The sequence below is a fragment of the Impatiens glandulifera genome, chromosome 1, assembly GCF_907164915.1.
Source record: "Impatiens glandulifera chromosome 1, dImpGla2.1, whole genome shotgun sequence".
In the NCBI taxonomy this organism is placed as follows: Eukaryota; Viridiplantae; Streptophyta; class Magnoliopsida; order Ericales; family Balsaminaceae; genus Impatiens; species Impatiens glandulifera.
This window is the reverse complement of record NC_061862.1, coordinates 127,508,714-127,527,618: the sequence shown is the minus strand read 5'-3', so window position 1 is coordinate 127,527,618 and position 18,905 is coordinate 127,508,714. Positions and strand designations below refer to the sequence as shown.

The following is an 18,905-nucleotide window of genomic DNA, read 5'->3' as shown; positions in this document are numbered from 1 at the left end:
GTTCCAGCTCAAAAGTTAAAAGGTTTCAAACAGAGTCAAATATACCAAACTTAATATTACAAAAATATTATGTTATCTTGGAAAAAGACTATTATAAAATTCAGTAGATCTATCAATATATTAAAATGATATTTTAAGTAGTCAATTTCACATTAACATTTATATTAATTCGATTCCAAATTTATAAATTAATAATTTTTTTTTAATATAAAAAGCTAGCATACTCTTTCGATCATATCTTCTAATTCAACTTAATTAAGAGTTTTAAGAGTGCATCAAACTCGTGATCTCTGATTTTTTTTAAAACCATTATTGTTATTTGAATTAATTTAATAAGTTAGGTTTCACTTTATATTATATGAATTTTAAGTTTATCAAGAAATTGTGTTCTAAATTTTTTAAATAATTAAATATTTTTTAGCATATTTTTACATTAATCAAATATAATTTTTAATTATTAATCTTGTAAATATTTTCATAAATAACTCTTTTTTCTTCTTATTATATAAATAATTTCAATAGAAAAAAGATATTAAAAAATAATATTAAATATAAAAATAATATAGGGAGCAAAAATATATTCACAAGAGATAGTAGGGAAATGACATGTCATTAAAAATCTTACAATTTTCTCTCTTATTAAGTTTTTAATAACTTAAAAATGACTTATCATTTTATTATAATTTTGTTGTCAATATGTTTAGACTCTTATCCTTTTTTTTTTATATATATAAATTTGGTTTAATGAATGTAATGAGAATGATGTATTACCATTTTATAGAATGATTATTACTATTTTATATGACTTCAAATTTAATAAGAAATAAATTTTATTTTTCAAATTCAATATATATATATATATATATATATATATATATATATATATATATATATATATATATATATATATATATATATATATATATATATATATATATATGTATATGGTTTTGAAAAAAAAAATCAATGATATTTAAAGAGCGTGAAGATATATAAAAAGATACATTCTAACTATTGAAATTTAATTTATTACTAAATTAAATCATCATTGGTTGAGATTTAAAAAATAAATAAATAATATAATTAAATATTATTTTATTTATTCTTTAATTAATTATATATCAAATCATTAATCAAAATTTTATTTTATTATTTAAAAAAAACAATTATTTTATCATTATATAATGAAAATATGTATAAAATTATTTAAAAAAAATAAAATTTAAATGTAACCATATTAACAGATATTTTCTTGCTGTCTAATAATTTTATTTGAAGACTCCTTTATGAACTAATAATAATAATAATAATATTTATATATTTATTTATTTATTATTAATGTGTAATTAATTCATCTCCATCACAACAAACATGTAGCCAAAGAAGCGGTCCCACCATTTCAACCCCCCGCCCCCTCTCCTCCTGTCTCTCCTCCATTGTTTGCTGAAAATCTTGTTTCTTAGTCCGGCAAACCTCTCTTTCTCTCTCAAGATGGAGGATCACTTCTCTGAACGACTCATATACAGAAATTGTTCATGAATCAGACGGTTCTTTCTGGTGATAATGAAAGATGATTGATCCTCTATTCGGTTCTTCCAAGGAAGTGTTTTCGTCTTCAAACTTTCTCTGTGTTGTGTGTTTCAGCAAGATCTGTTGTCTCTGTCATTACACACCTACTTGGGGTGCAGAGTCAGAGGTTCGTACCTATTGAATCATCCATGTGATTCTTCTCGTTAAATTTGTGGGATTATTAATGTTTCTCGAATTAAATTTTTTCTCGTAGTTTGGGCTAGGAATTTAATGGCGTGAGCTCGCTCAAGCTAATTCACGTTTCTACTTCTACGAGTTGTTCCATTGAACCTTGATGGATCATCATAATCTGTCTGTTTTTGTATGAAATTGGAGGGAGCGAATCAACGGAATTGGTGAAATTAGGTATATGATTTTTCCTCGTATTCTTTACTTGGAGAATAATTTATGTTTTATAGTGTTAGTCATTTTTAGAGGTTTATTCATTTCATACCAAAACTTATAAGCAATTTAAAGTTGATTAAGCTGTCATGGTGTTTTCTTGGGATGAAATATACTTCTGAGATTTCATCATCATCATCATTCATGTATCTTTCTTAATTGCTCTAAGTGTCTTTTCATCTGGTCATGATCTCATTATCAGTTACTCCTTTATTGAAATTTCAGGTATTTTTAAGTATTAGTCATGAGAACTCTTTGCACTATTGGTTCTTAGCAACCATTTCTGAAGATCATTCTTAAGTATTAGTCATGAGAACCCTTAGCAACCATTTCTGAAAATCATTCAATTCGAGTTTCACTATTGGAGTGTTTTTGTTTTCCATATTTTTTATTCTCCTTGTTGCATAATGATTTGGGACCTAATGTTTTGAACAGGTGAGATGGATTTGAAATCAGTAAAATGTGCTATTAATAGCATTTCCCGGTTCATTCATCTGGTTTCATGCCAAACAAACAAGTCTATTCCCACAATGAAGAACTACAGGATCATAGCTAGCGTATTAAAGATTTTGAAACCATTGCTTGATGAAATTATTGATGAAAAGTTACCTTGTGACAAATTTGTTTGTAAAGAGTGTGAAGTGCTTGATCTAGCCGTTAATCAGGCTAGGGAGTTGCTAGAGAACTGGTCTATGAAGATGAGCCAACTATTCTGTGTAAGTATTTTGTTGGTGGTATTTATTTATATATAGAAAGGTAGGACTAAGATAAGTACCAAATTACTTATGGGTCCTTCTCCTATTTATGCTGGCTCATAGAGACCAAACACTCTTTGACATACATCTTTCACTAACTTAAACACCATTTATAACACAATGTATCTATAATTTGCATTGATCCTTAAGCACATAAGCATGAGAGTAAGCATTTCTAGACATCAGCTTGGATTTCAATGCATGTAAAGTTACATAGTTCTATCGCGGCTGAGTTTGAGAGTAGAAACAATTTTTGGTCGAAGACGCCACTAACATTTCATTTATTTACCATTTTGATCCTCTCCATGAAAAGTGAAAAAGAGACTTTTGAAGATTAATACTTTATATATATTATACATATACAATTCAAATTTAGAAGCAGCTTACCTTACAACTTTTAAACCATAATCAACTTTTGTACAAATCAAGCCATTGTTTTCAGAAAAAAAATTACCATTTTCTGAACACCAGGCCTATGAAAAATCCAAATAATCTTCTTTACTAGTTCTGGTGGCAAATGGTATTATTATTTTTATTATTATATTTTTTTCTTTCTAGTTTTCCAATGATAGAAATGGAATCAAGCAAAGAGGAAGAGAAATTAAGAGACTATAATATATTATGCTAAATAAGTTTCTTCACTGTCTGTTCCACACTTTTCCATATTTAAACTTATTACAAGTGTTTTTCCTTTGTATCCAGGTTTTAGAAAGTGATCTATCGTTGATCAAAATTCACGGCTCTTCATTTCAGATTTATTGCATTATCTCTAGATCCCTCTCTGAATTGCCATCTTCTGAATCTCCTGCCATCCAGGTTTGTTATACATATATATTGGTTGTGATATTTTCTCAAATATTTTCAAGCATTCATGTTACATATCACAAAAATAGAAAAATAAGAGAAAAATGGACACCTTCTTACTAAGGTGGTGATTGATAACATAACTTATGAATAATTAAGTGTTTATTTGAATTAAGTTTATTTAAATATGTTATCTTAAATTACTTAATTACTTAGTTTCAACTCAAATTAAGTTCAAAAATCTTGCTTAATTTAGCTTATTGATGACGTAACTATGTAATATAGTAAGAGCGACAAAAAGAAATAAAAAATAATAATTTAACCCCGCTTAATTAATCATAGAAAGATAACAGATGTGAAAACTTCAGTCATATAAACTATGATGGATCAAGGTCAGAGCTGCACCTGATAAAAAATTTGAGCTTCGAGTTAACTTAGCTCTTTCGATAATCTCTATTTGGAGCTTTGAGTTTTGGTTCTCATCTTTCTTTTGTTTTGGTTATTTCATTTTATTACGTTGTGACATCTCTTGTCATGACTTGTACTATACTTGATTTGGATGGTTCAGTTGTTTCACCGCGGTTTGCCACTTTCGCGTACCGTGGAATAATAAAAAACTTATTCCCTTTAATTAAACCCTTGTAAATTATTTCAATTAGGTCACTATATGGGTAAAATGGTCTTTAGTATTTTCAAACATTGGTTCCATATATTATCAAATCAAATTACATATGAAGTATTTAAAATTTAGACATATTTGATTTCTTCAACATTTGTTTTTCGAGCACTTAACTATATTCTTTTAAATAGTCATGAATAATCGAACTCTCGACCTCGTGGCTATGAGCCTTGCACTACCTGAGCTAAACGTATCTTCTCGGGCACTTAACTAATTCGTCACCTAAAATTCAGTATTGAGCTTCCAATACTAAATTTTTAGTTTTATAAAACACAACCTCGGAACTAATTCTAAAAATTTGCTGATATAACTCAATGTTTCCTTCCATGATGTTGATCAGACAATTTTGGAAAAAGGCATGCTGCGGGTGTAATTTGTGATGTGTTTTTTTTTTCCCTTGAACTGGAGCTCCAAGATATCTTTTTAGTTTTTGTTCAATCATTTTAATGCTCATATGATTGACACGAGCTTTGTGTTGAATAGTAGTTTTTTAATTTCAACATTTCCATTCCCTGCACACTCATATGAGTCTAATCTGTATCAGAACTTCATGGAAGAGCTTAAGGGTTTAAAGCTGGAAGGTATAACAACAAGCCTTGAAGAGGCTCTTAAAGGTTTGAGACGAGGAGATTTTCCTTCCAACGAAGTCTTAACTCATATTATCGAGTTATTTAGTATGACATCATGTGAGGAGCTACTAAGGGAGAGCCTAGCCTTGGAAAAGGAGAGAATCAAGGTCCTCGACGATAAAGTGAAAGGGGATCTTGACCGCATAAATTCCATCATTGACCTCATGTCCCATATTCGTGACTTCTTATTGGAACATGATAACTTCAAGTTCTTAAATGGCATCCGGGTCCCTTCTTACTTCCGTTGTCCTTTATCATTGGAGCTCATGTTGGATCCTGTTATTGTGTCCTCTGGACAAACCTATGAACGATCATCGATCCAGAACTGGCTAACTAGTGGGTTTTCAACATGTCCAAGAACACGTCAAACCCTCTCACACACTAATCTCATCCCGAATTATACCGTCAAAGCTTTGATTGCAAATTGGTGTGATGAGAACAATCTGAATTTCAACAATCCTCAATCCGTAAAAAATGGAGTATGTAGCTTAGATCTTGTTCGTTTAGACAGTTTCCAATCTACTCAAAGTAACGATTCCATATCAAGATCCTCAGTTGGAAACAACGGTTTCAACAACCAACACGCCGAGACTGATAGGTCTGGTCATTCATCTCCAGGTCAGCGGTATGTCCACACTAGAAACGAATCAGCATCGAGCGTTGTTTCGAGTGTCCTCTCTGGGGAAATGACTTTAGATTCTTCCATTTCTTATCCAACTAAAAGTCAGGATTCAAATCCCCGAAACTTGATGGCATCATCGGTTTCCGTTTTGTCATGCGACGATTCAATCACTTCATCTTCCCATGTTGAGAAACTGGTTGAAGATCTAAAGAGTCAATCGAATGAAGCACAGGCTTCGGCCGCAGCCGAATTGCGATCCCTCTCAAAGCATAGCACGGAGAATCGAACTGTTATAAGCAGTTGTGGGGCTATAGTCCCTTTACTTTCACTCTTATACTCAGATGTGAAGAATACCCAAGAACATGCAGTAACCGCAATTCTAAATCTATCAATCAACGAAAATGTTAAGACAATGATAGCAGAAGCAGGAGCTATCGAACCGCTTATCCATGTCCTTCGAACAGGAAACGCAGGAGCCAGAGAAAACACAGCAGCAGCCCTTTTCAGTATTTCGGTTCTGGAAGAATACAGGATAAAGATTGGTCGGTCGAATGCGGTCAAAGCATTGGTTGATCTTCTTCAGTCAGGTACGTTAAGAGGGAAGAAAGATGCGACCACTGCCTTGTTTAATTTATCGATTACCCATGAGAATAAGGCTCGTATTGTTCAAGCGGGGGCAGTGAAGTATCTTGTACAATTGATGGATCCTGGCTCAGGAATGGTGGATAAGGCTGTGGCTCTATTGGCTAACCTTTCTACTGTTGTGGAAGGTTGTACTGCTATAGTGCGGGCTGGAGGTATACCTTATCTTGTTGAAATAGTGGAGACAGGTTCTAACCGGGGAAAGGAGAATGCAGCTTCTGTTTTGTTCCAACTTTGTATAAACAACGTGAAGTTCTGCCGCTTGATTCTGCAAGAAGGAGCGGTTCCTCCACTTGTTGCTTTATCGCAATCTGGCTCCCCAAGAGCAAGGGAAAAGGTACAAAATTCTTCATTTGTGGATTTATATATTCTTTTCGAGGAGAGCATAACTTTTTATTAAGTAATTTTAGTTATTATTATTAGGAAACAAGTTCATTTTTCTTGCTCAACTTGCATTAAAAGCTCGTTTTATTTTTGAATATGCGGTATAATCGCTTTGTTTCTTGAACTTTTTTGCTCAAATTAATGCCCCTTGTTATTTTGTGATTAACTTTGTTAATGTTTGATATGATTTAAGTCAAGAATTATGATTAAGGAGAAGCAAAAATTGTGTATAAGTGGCTTAAAAACTTAATAGAATTAACAAAAAACAACTGTCAAAGAAATGTAATTTGAGCTGTTTTTAAATGTTAGGAAGCAAAACTAGTTAAAAGGAAGCATAATGAACATAATGTAATAAAGGATAATTTAGTTATCAAACAAGGGTAGTTTGGCCCAAATAAGTTTTAGATTGTGATTTCTGACAAGTGTAAAAAATCTAATAACAGTTTTGTCAAGTGAAATGGACTTCAATTGAGTTATAAACTTGAACTTGATGTTGTATAACATGAAACTATTATAATTTCCTTGGAAAAAAAATGGAATTTTCAGGCACAACAGCTCCTCAGTCACTTCAGAAGTCAGAGAGAAGGCGGATCAGGAAAAGGAAAGTCATGAGCAGCCATTGTTTTCTGGTTTTTTTCTTTGGAATGAAACTCTTTTTTCTTATTTGATCTTACTCCCCATTTGGTAAGTTGTTTGCTTAATTTCTCTGAGGATAGCTAGCTAGCTTTTAGTGTCTTCTGCATCTTCAGTATATATAGTGTTCTTATTAATGTTTCAGTTTGCCATATTTGCTGCCTGCCTGTACAGGTTTTTGAGTCTCTCATTCTCTCTTCCTCTTTTAAGAAAACTCTAAGAATAGAGATGTTTCAATTATGGCATTGCTCATCCATGAAAGATGGAGAAAAAAAGAGAAACCCCAGAAGGTGAAATTTCACATTTCATTATTATATATATTATCTCATGTTTTGTTATTTATTTAGGCCAAATATTTTGTTCTGCAGTTACAGTTGTCTAGGTTTCAACAACTATTGTGATTCTAGTAGGCTTGGTTTTTACTTACTACAGCTTCTATAAGAAAATCATGACCATCAACATTCTTATAATCAGAATTCAGATTTCTCCCTTTTTCTCTAACATGGTTCTTTCATTAGACCTTAGACCCTTGTTTCTGGTTTATATCATTTGGCTCCTTAGAAGTCCAATGGTTCATCATTCATGTTCTGTTAATCCAGCATCACCCAACTTCATACATGGTCTCTCTTAGTCCTTCCATCTCCTCCCTCATCTATAAACATCTTATGGGACAAATTGTTCTGATTAGAACCAGATAAGAATTTCTCCAACTTCATTGAATCTTCCTGGCAGAAACTCTTCGCTTAATTAATGAACTTCGCTTAATTAATGAACTTCAATTGTTATCCTTCTCATTAAGGGCAAGCAAACAATCGAATCCGTTTTATTTGATCCTTATTAAATCAAAATTATTTTACTATTTAATATAAATCGGATATAGATTGAATTGAATATAGTTTGGATTATTTGAATATTTGTAAATGTCAGCCTGAAATTATTTAATAATTTTAAATTAATTAAATTATTTAATAATTTTAAATTAATTAAATTATTCAAATCTAATTCGAATTAAACTCAATCCGAATTTAATCTAAACCAAAATAGTTAATCTAATTTTGTAATTCGGATTCGTGTAGATTAATCCGTCAAATACTCACCTATTTGGATTAAGAAAATTTAATGACTTAATTTATTTTATTATTAATGTTCAATATGTTTAATTATAAAAAAAATAATATTAAATTTTTAATGTTATAATTAATTTTGTTTATTTATAATTTGAATTTAAAAAGAATTATTTTTTTTTTACTAAACGATGTAGGAATAAGTAAAAGAATATATTGTATTAAGGTGAAATATAATTTAAAGAAATACAAATTAAAAATTATAGTTTTATTTGGATAATTTAAATAATTCTAATCTAAATAGAATTTAATCCGATCTGGACTCAATCCAATTTGAATTTATTTCGAATTCAGATTGGATTATGGATTAATCCACATAATGTTTACCCTACATATCAAACATTAAGTTTATCCCATGGTGAGCCAATTAGTTCCACCATCAGAAAAGTGTTCTTATTAAAAACCTTTACCTTTTCATGTTTAACTCATTTTATAATCACACAATAAATCAAGATTTATGTTCTTATCATCTCTTCTCACTACCACACCCACATATTTTTACCGATACTATAAGAATTCACAGTGACGTCTTACCATGATAAATGAGTATAATGCTCTTCTTTAGAACAAAATATAGACTCTTATTTTTCGTACACAATATTGTTGGATTTAAATTAGTATTTAAACTCGAGTATAAAGTTGATAGACTTATTGATTGACATAAAACAAGTCTTGTACCAAAATGTTTCATCGTGTAAAACCAACGACTATGAAGTGACATTCACCCTGTGTAAAATCTAAGACTATTCGTGCAATACATTCTTTGGTAATATGTCGTCGCTATTTTATTTAACAACTTGTTTTTTTTTTTTTTAAATGTAAGAAGCTAGAATGATTCCTTCCAATTCTATTTAAGATGTTCTAAGTGAGAATCAAATCCTTGAACTTACGTCTATTAAGAACCATTCTTATCATTTAACTATCTTAATGAGTTTTATGAGTTTGATATTAACAATGCATTTTTTATGGTTCTCTACCAGAGAAAGTGTACATATTTCAATCACTCAGTTTTGTCAATCCATACTTTCCTAATCATGTATGCAACTTCACAAGGAAATTTATGAGTTTAAACCGTCTTTTCGGACTTGATACACTACTGAAATTTATAATTTTAAACAGTCTTCTCGGACTTGATTCACTACTTTTCAAATTATATTATCTATTGGTTTCATAAAATCAAAATTTGATGACTTTTTTCATGTATTAGCTTCAAATACCTTTCACTTTTTAGTATATATATGTGTGGATGAAATTAATTTTACTGACAACTCTAAATTATTATTATTTTCTTTTTTTTACAAAAATTATACTTCAACTGAATATATTATTACAAATTAAGAATTTAGGTCAAATGTATCACTATTTTTGGGTATGAAAGCCACACATTAAAGATGACATTTTATTTTGTCAATCAAGTATTTGGACAATATTCTCACTCGTGCTAATATTCTTCAAACAAAGTCATTATATACCCTTGACTTTGTTGACCTCCTTTTTTTAAACATGATCACACTTGCCCATCGAAAGTTAGCATTTACTTTCAATCGAACTTGTCAATTGATTCAAACTTCCACCTCCTCTCACTATGGAGCACTATGGAGCAATTAAATGTATTCTTTGATATTTTTGTCATACCCATAGTAATGAGATTTCTCTCTGTCCAATTTCTTAATTCACCCTCATTGCATAATGTCCTGATGATAGTTGATTATGTAATTTTCTATATGACCACCTTAATTCTTAGAACTCTAAGAAACAAGTAATTGTTCCCTCTAATACTGAATTAGAATATTATATTATTGCATATATAATCGTTGATCTTTGTTAATCTCTACCTTAATATTTAATGGTCGCAACTTTCACTTTGTTCGATTTTTTTAATAAACAGTTACTAATTCAATACATCCATATTAAAGATAAAGTATCTAACATGTACACTAAAAGTTTTGCCTATTCATAACATGAACTATGTCATATGGCATGATTCTTTTCTCAAATATATGTAGATAATCATTCGTTTAATAAGACGGTCTTTATTTAATATATATATATATATATATATATATATATATATATATATATATATATATATATATATATATATATATATATATATATATATATATATATATATATATATATATATATATATATATATATATATATATATATATATATATATATATATATATATATATATATATGCCAAAACAAGTGAATTTTTTGGAAAATGCTTATAAAATGTTTACTCCTAAAACAGAAAAAAAGAACAACATAGAAAGATTAGTTTGAGATCAAACTTTTTTGGCGTTCTAACGAACCCTCAAATTTCTTTTTTATACAAAGAATCTAGAGTTCATATACTAAAGGCTTCTATACGGAAAAAGATTCACTCTCATTATTTTACTCCAAACGAGAACTTGTCACAAGAGGTTTTCTATCTCCGACTATTTAGAGTCCGAGACATGTCTAATTGAAATGTTGTATTCATCTTCAGATGCGTTCAAACACAATCAGTTTGTTGAGAAGGTACGATAATGACCAACATATTGACTAAACAATAAAGTCAATTCAAAGCATTTTGGCAAACTATTAGATTTGGAAAATCATGTAAGAATGATTACGAGTCCAAATCGTACCAAAAGACATGACAAAGCTAATTCGACCAACCAGATTAGTAGTCTCAAAACTTTTAGATGCACCCTCAAAAACTAAAAGAGGAAAAAACGGAAAGGATTGGTTATCTTATTATTCAAGTAATAATGTTGTGTTAGAGTTTATCCCCAATGATACATTGTAAACCATCTAAAATAAAAATCAAATAACAATGCGATGTAAGTCGTATTTCCTCGATATCGCATTTTAAGTCATCTTTTAAAAAATAATAATAAATAAAATTAATAAGTAATGTAAGCTGACTATCCATGAAAGTGCAATGAAAAACCACCAAACCCTAGTAGGAGTCAAAAGCTATCAAAGTATTGCACTAAATAATAATATTGCTTACCCAATAAACTTCAAAGAAAAACTACAAAGAATAATACTTGTCTTTTAGATGCAAATCACTTCAAACTCGATGCAATGTAAACTGACTATTCCCAATGGCACAATTTAACTATCCAAACCAAAAAATGATTAAAAAAAGAAATGCGATATAAGACGTATATCCTCGATAACACATTTTAAAGCATCTAAAATAAAAACACAATAACAATGTGATGTAAGTCATCTACCTCCAATAGTGCTTTCTAAGTCATAAAAAAACAATAAGAAAAGTGAATAAAACCCTAATTTCCACGCTATAGGCATTTCCAAATAAAATTGAAGCTGTTGCACCTTAAACTATCTCTATGATCCCTTTTTAAAATGAAAAAAATTGTTTTGCTTCTTAAAATATTAAAAAAAAGAGATGACTCGAAACTAGAGGTTTGAGAAAAATGAAATAAGTTAAAGTAGTCATCAATGTTAAGAGATTGAAATGAGCACTATGTCTTCACCTAAATCATTTTCTTTATTGTCCAAAATACAAGAACGCAAGAGTGTATCGATTCTATTAGATATTTTTTTAATAATACTCAAAGTGATTAGGATATTTAATTTGTCACTCGATGTTCATTCAGACTCATGTCTTGATTGCCTAAAAGAAACATGAATGTACTAATTTTATCCGAGAGTACCCTAAATATTAAGAGCTCTTTGAAGCTGAGAGAAACCAAACAAATCTCTCATTTTCTACAATAAAGAAAGTGAAATTAATTTTCAAAGCAGTAGCGCTAAGTGAAAGTTTGATTTAAGATGTTAAAATTTGTTGCTGGGAAAAAATTCCTTTTATAAAAAATCTTCAAAACAATCATGGGCATATGAACTATGATGCATTATTGATGAATTTTGTATCAAAATGAAAATATAAAGAAAATCGGTCCTCTTTTGATAAAAACTCCAAAATTGTTTTGATAAAAAAATCACTTTCAAATGAGAGAGGGATTAGTGTCGATTCTAACACGCAATAAAAAAAGAGAAGAGAACACCACAAGTCATGTATTAGGAATACTTTCCAATAAAAAAGGCAAATGAGGCGAGCTCTCTTTCTAGTGCTTATAAAATAATTTTCTAAGCTCTTTCAAAATCATTTTAGAGAATAAACAAGAGTTTTAAGTCATGGATGAACTTTAAGAAGATTTAACAGATCAATGTAGGGAAAAAACAAAAAGATGAGTAAGAAAGTGAGAGAAGGAGAATGTAGGGTTACCGAAGGGTCACGAGCAAGTTTATGTGGAGGTTAGTGGTTGTGCGTCCGCATAGAGAGTCAAATTGATGGAGAATGCATGTTTTTTTGCTAAGGGTGAAGGCAAGGTTCACTTGGTCAATAGTAGCCCTCAGGTGAGGTGGACTAGTTCCCATCATCTTAAGCTAGAAGGGTGGTGGTGGGAGCTAGAGGGTTATGTAGTTCGTCGATCTTCACCTGGGTGTCTGTGAAACTCCAAAGTCCTTCTCTAGCAGTCGGGGTCGAGCAAGCTATATGGGGAAGTGGAGGAGTAAGAAGGTGAGAATAGTTGCTGAATCTAGTGCTTATGTTGGCCGGGTTGGATTGGATTGGATGCGTTCGTTGGGATGAACTTGTATAGGATATATAAAGCTGAGGACAACGATGGTAGCCTGAAAGTGGGGGTTGTTTCATAGTGCAAATATATTGGGTTGGGAAACCTATTTCTTGTGCGGTCGGTACTCCATCACATGCTAATATTATAAATGGTGATAGGCGTGTAGTTTTGAGCGATTGGTCCAATATAGTAAAGACGGGATCGAAATTCTTCGAGTTTTCTACGGTAGTGAAGTAGACATGAGCGATGACTATTACTGAGATAAAGAATCGAAAACGGAGAATAATTGAGTTTGGGTTGGGTCATTTGAAATTGATTCGGATATTCTTATCTTCGCTAGTTTGGGAGAGAAACCGACTTAGAACTTTCCCTTTGGGTGGTGAGTTTTAGTATGTATTTAATTCTTAGAAAATGTAGGTTGCTCTTAAATTGGGTTCCACTCAAGGTGAGCCTAGTAGAAGAGGTGACGGGGTGTATCAACCGGCACCAGATCTAAGCGTGCAACAACCAATGATGAAAATCTAAGGCCAACCAAAAGAGGCGGAGGTAGAAGCGGTAGTGATCGTGGAGGCCGAAGCAGCAGTGGTGGTCGGGGTGGACAATCTGGTAGTGACCGAGGAGGTCGTACCAGTGGTGGTGATCGTGGTAGGAGATCCAGTGGAAGCGGTTGTGGTGGTCGTGCTCTTCCTCCGTTTCAAAACCTGCTAACTGGTGAAGGGATGAGCTATGAAGGAACTCGTTTCCCCATCGATCCTTGGTATTAGATGCATGATATTAGACGTGCAGTCTAACTCATGGAGTTAGACGTGCAGTCTAATGGAATCAGAATTAGACGTGCAGTCTAATGAATTAGTAATTAGACGTGCAGTCTAACTCATGGAATTAGACGTGCAATCTAATGAATCCGCAATTAGACGTGCAGTCTAACTCGTGGACTTAGACGTGCAGTCTAATAGACTCGGAATTAGACGTGCAGTCTAATAGACTCGGAATTAGACGTGCAGTCTAACTCGTGGAGTTAGACGTGTAGTATAATGAATTGTAAAAGTTAGACGTGTAGTCTAACTCCTTCAGACTAGTCTGAAGTAGAACCGTAATTAGACGTGCAGTCTAACTCATGGAGTTAGACGTGCAGTCTAATAGAAAGAGAAAGTTAGACGTGCAGTCTAACTCTTTCAGATTAGTCTGAAGTGATTGTAATTAGACGTAAGTCTAATCCCATTAGACCAGGTGGTCTAAAGGATTTTGTTATTAGACGGCGACGCTTGATTTTATTAGACGAGGTCGTCTAATTGAAATACGTCTAATGTCTTGCTTAAGAAGTTGCTTGAAGCTAGCACCCGCCTACCCACGTGCTATAGTTGTACGCTAGTCCTACTCCACTTTCTAGTGAAGATCAGTACGACAGCCCGATGCAACCAATCAACCAATGACACGTAAGCGAATATCCTTCCCACTACATGTTTTGCAGGTAAATCTCTGAAGAATATTTGGCGCACTACCTGTTGTGTACGGCCTCTATCCTTGTATTCAGAGTCTGTTGTGTACAATGGAGGCGTTCCAATAGAGGAGTACCACGTATCATTATGAAGATTCGACAATTGGTACCTACTCATATTTAAAGATTCATAACGACAACGGACGAACTGCCAGAATTACAAAGAGAGAATTCAATTGATCATTTTGATATCCAGATTACTGAAATTGTTTGCTGCTTTCTCGCTTTTACTATGTGTTAGTCAAGAAAGAGTTATAATCAAAAGCATCCTTTAGCTGAGTGATATTCTTCATCTTTTAAGTTGAACAAGGCGTGTTCTGTTCAACAATGAGCTAAGTGTGTGCAAACTGTATTTGATTCAAATCATATTATAATGAATCCTTCCTGTGGTTGGAAGAAGGGGTGACGTAGGAGAGTTTGCTCTGAACATCCATAAACAAACTGCTGTGTTGTTAATTTCTGTCATCTTCTCATTTTTCATCTTAAGCTTTAAACCTAATTAAACATTTCCGCACTTGATTTTGTTTCAAGTGTTTATAAGGGTTTGCGTAGAATAGATAGTGAATTAAATCTCTAACAAGATTTTTCATTCAAACCGTTTTTCATAAGCCTTCATTAATCGCCAGACCCCCGTCTCTATTGATTAAGCCGATCCTATTAAGGTGTTAGCTTCAAGAAACTGCTCAAGCATAGCATTAAACGTATTTCAGTTAGACGACCTCGTCTAATGAAATTAGACGCCCCCATCTAATAGCAGGATCCATTAGACCACCTGGTCTAATGGGATTAGACAACATGTCTAATAACACATCCTTTTAGACTAATCTGAAGAAGTTAGACTGCACTTCTAACTTCCATTAGTTAGACTTCACGTCTAACTTCCATTAGTTAGACTTCACGTCTAACTATACATCCCTTTAGACTAATCTGAAGGAGTTAGACTACACGTCTAACTCTCATCTGTTAGACTGCACGTCTAACTCTCATCTGTTAGACTGCACGTCTAACTCTCATCTGTTAGACTGCACGTCTAACTCTCATCTGTTAGACTGCACGTCTAACTCTCCTTTGTTAAACTGCACGTTTAGCTCGGTCTGTTAGACTGCACGTCTAACTCCGTCTGTTAGACTGCACGTCTAACTACGTCGGTTAGACTGCACGTCTAACTTAATGCATCTAATGACAAATCAGTCTAATGAACCTCATTAAGACTTAATCTAATATAACATGTTTTCGATACACCTACACCAAAAACAATTAGACAGCTTAGATTGAGTTTTATATACATCAAATCATCAAAATTCCAATAGTCAAACTAGTTTGACACTTAGTCAAAATAATTTGACCCAACAATTTCCCCCTTTTTGATGTTGATGTTAAACCTTTCCATAGGTAACAAATTAAACACCCATCATATAAAATAAAGAGTTAAACTTGTTTATCAAAGTTACATAAACACTTTCTAAAAGCCAATATTCAGAAACCATGTTTAGTAAACCAAATTCATAAACTAACAGAAGATAGTTTTAAGAGGAGAGATTATTGGCCTTCCCTTTTCACGCGTGGATCAATTGGACAGGTTAATCCTTCACCACTCATCCCTTCACTAGTCAAAAGATTTTGAAACGGAGGAAGAGAACGACCATCAAGACCAGTTCCACCAATTCGGCCACCACGATCACCGTTAGTGCTTCTGCAACCTCGATCACCGCTGCGACCTCCGCCTCTTTTACTTGGTCTGTCGCTATCATCACCGGTTGGCTTTCACTTGGACCTGGGCCTAGTTGAAACACCACCACATCTTCTTCCGCTATTGTCTTCACTTTGAGTGATGAGATTTTTTTCTTTCTCAGCAACAACCTTAGCGTCTTCTTCAGCCTAAATCCTCTTTGCAAAAGAATCAGCTTGCTCTAATCTTTCAGCATCTGCCTTTCTCATGTTGCCTTGAACCTCAATCATCTGATTTTGAATCAAGCTTATTCCATCCATAACCTCTCGTTAAAGATCAACATTGATTGCTCTTTCAATGTCATGCAAATCGAATTGTCTCTTGAAGAGGTTCTTTTCAAATTTGAAATATGTCTTGTTGACCATATGAACTTCATATGTGTTTTTCTTCAGCGTCAGTTCCATCTCTTTGTGGGTTTTAAGAAGATCATCGAATTCCTTCTTGTCCTCTTTATGGGTCTTCATGATTTTCACCATATTAGATCACATTTCTGCCACATTCTTCTGAAGAGTTGCAATCAATGCAGTCATGGACTTCATAAGTTTCGTACCTTCAGCCGAAGATCCTTCATTCGACGAAATCTCTTGAGAGTCTGCTGGAGCAGTCTGAATGGGACTGATGTTGGTATGAACTTGCATGGACTGCTTGAGTTCATCCTTCTCTGATTCACTCTCAGATTTTTCTTCTTCTTCTTCTTCCTCCACATCTTCACAAACCTTGTGAACAATTTCGGATAGTTTTCCTGAATCATGAAACAAGTTTAGAATATTTTCATGAATGTTTGCAGCATTGATACCAGGAACTCTATCATGAAGATCTATTTTTAAATTGTTCCCCTTTAGATGAGGAACTCTTCTCCGATTCTTCGTCTTTTGAGGGTTCCCCCTCAGATATGGCAACATCAAGCTGACTAACTTCAGCTTCTTTTTCTTGTGATGCCTCTGTTTCAAGAATAGAGGACTTCAACACTTCTTCTTCTCGGGAAATAAGAGCTTGAGTTGGCTCTTCAATCACTTCCTTTTCTTGAGCAACAAGAGCTTGAATCGGCTCTTAAACTCTTTCTTCTTCGATAGATGGATTGGTTTGAATGAGTTCCACAGTTTTCTCCATTACAGGTTGAGCTATTAGACATTTTTCCTCTGCTGAAAAACTTCTCATTTCAATAAGAAGAGCAACAACTTGCTCATCTTCTTCAATATTGTAGTCATCTGACAAATCCATGATCTCATCTTCATCTGAAGAGCTTTTAAAAGGACTAGCTCCTGAGGAATTTGCTCCATGAACATAACGGGTAACAACTGAAATGTATTCCTCCATAATCTCATCCAATATTTTTAAGGCTTTCTCTTCAGCTTTAGCACTCTTCTCTAGAGGGTTGAAGTTGTCTTTTCTGGCCTGTAGAATTGGAAAGAGAGCTCTTCCCCTCATATTTACTTCAACTAGCTCTTTTCTCTTAAGAGCTTCATATACCTTTGAAGACTTGGCCCATTTCAAGACTCTCTTCTCATTTCTAACGAACTTTAACTAATGAGTGGTTATGTCTTTTCCTTTGATGACCCCATCATATTTAATCGACATTCTATTCAGGACCCAAGTATCGAAGATCTCTATCTTTTCAGCAGCAGCTGCCTTGGCCTGATTCATTATAATGTCAACAATGCACGTTGCCTCAAAAACTTCCTCATTTTCATTGGTTACAATGTCCTTTCCTTTTCCAATTACCTCAATCGGCTTTAGAATAGGTCTAGGTTCCCCCAAAACGATTCCAGCGGATTGTCTTGTGGAATGCATAATTTCATGGGCGGACAGAGGTTTTACGAAGAGTCCTGGCGTAGGTTCAACTAGAGCTAACTTGCCAATCACCAATGACTCCGTTGGGACAATATTTGGAACGTGAGGCATTTCTATTAATATAGAAGTAGCCTTTTCAGATTCACCACCAGCAGTAGAAGTAAGAACTGCACCTTTCTCTAGTTCAATAAACTCTGTAGCACCAGCGGCTACTAGATTAGGTTGACGAACATGAGATAAAACCCTATCAAAATTTGGACCAACTGGCTCAACAGTCGGCCCGACAGCGGATTCCTCAACAGGAATAAAATCAGATTTATCTTGTTCCATCACAAGAACATCACATTTAGGCACTTCGGCTTGAGATTGGGGAGAGGTTACCTTAGATGACGCTTTCACCGATTTAGACGCGCGGGGCGCCTTTGATTTTTCTCCTCTCGAAATAGAGGACTTGGATGGCTTTCGCAACTAACTCGCAGCTGGAAACAAAGGAGACATGGGGATGGTGGCAAGTTCGACTGGACCTTGCCTAACTCTAGAATCGACTATTCCAGAGTCCTTCTTTGAAGAACTCTTAAGGCTGGTAGAACTAGCCTCAGACTCGTTGATAGTTTTGGATCGTTTAGCTCCTGTAGACAAGACGTTGAAGCCCACTTGACCTGAATCCCTTTTGAAATGACAGACATGTAGTCAAAACGATCTTGACTATACAGGTGGAAAGACCCCGCCTTCCTTTGAAGAGCTTTAGACACAACGTCATTCAGCAAAATAAATTGTGGTTTGAGAGCCTTCTTGCTCCAGTTGAGTCGAATAGCCGATCTGTCGGCTGAGAAAACCTTCCTCATTTCTTCCGTGACCGCCGATGGAAGATGCAAGTTGAAAGTATGCCCTTCCGATGGAAGTTCAAAGAACTCCTCATAGGTCGCTTCATTGAATGAGATTTCAGTACCATTCACGGTTGTCACAATAAATTCGCCCACTATTGTCGCCGATTTGAAAAACTCCCTTACTTCTTTTTCATGGAAGATGAACGGCCCTCCAAG

The 18,905-nt window shown here is 33.7% G+C and overlaps 2 protein-coding genes across 2 annotated transcripts; one reads left to right on the top strand and one right to left on the bottom strand.

Annotated features, from left to right (window-relative positions):
- Positions 1-1,445: 1,445 nt before the first annotated feature.
- On the top strand, positions 1,446-7,257 carry LOC124919751 (U-box domain-containing protein 3). Its single transcript, XM_047460076.1, has 6 exons — positions 1,446-1,696; positions 1,794-1,935; positions 2,407-2,687; positions 3,429-3,542; positions 4,754-6,439; positions 7,033-7,257. The coding sequence occupies exons 3-6, from the start codon at positions 2,412-2,414 to the stop codon at positions 7,096-7,098; spliced, it is 2,142 nt and encodes a 713-aa protein (XP_047316032.1). The 5' UTR covers positions 1,446-1,696; positions 1,794-1,935; positions 2,407-2,411; the 3' UTR covers positions 7,099-7,257.
- Positions 7,258-16,553: 9,296 nt separating this feature from the next.
- LOC124942820 (golgin IMH1-like) lies at positions 16,554-17,499 on the bottom strand. Its single transcript, XM_047483387.1, has 3 exons — positions 17,185-17,499; positions 16,923-17,088; positions 16,554-16,813 (listed from the first exon to the last, which is right to left on the bottom strand). The coding sequence occupies exons 1-3, from the start codon at positions 17,497-17,499 to the stop codon at positions 16,554-16,556; spliced, it is 741 nt and encodes a 246-aa protein (XP_047339343.1).
- Positions 17,500-18,905: the final 1,406 nt, after the last annotated feature.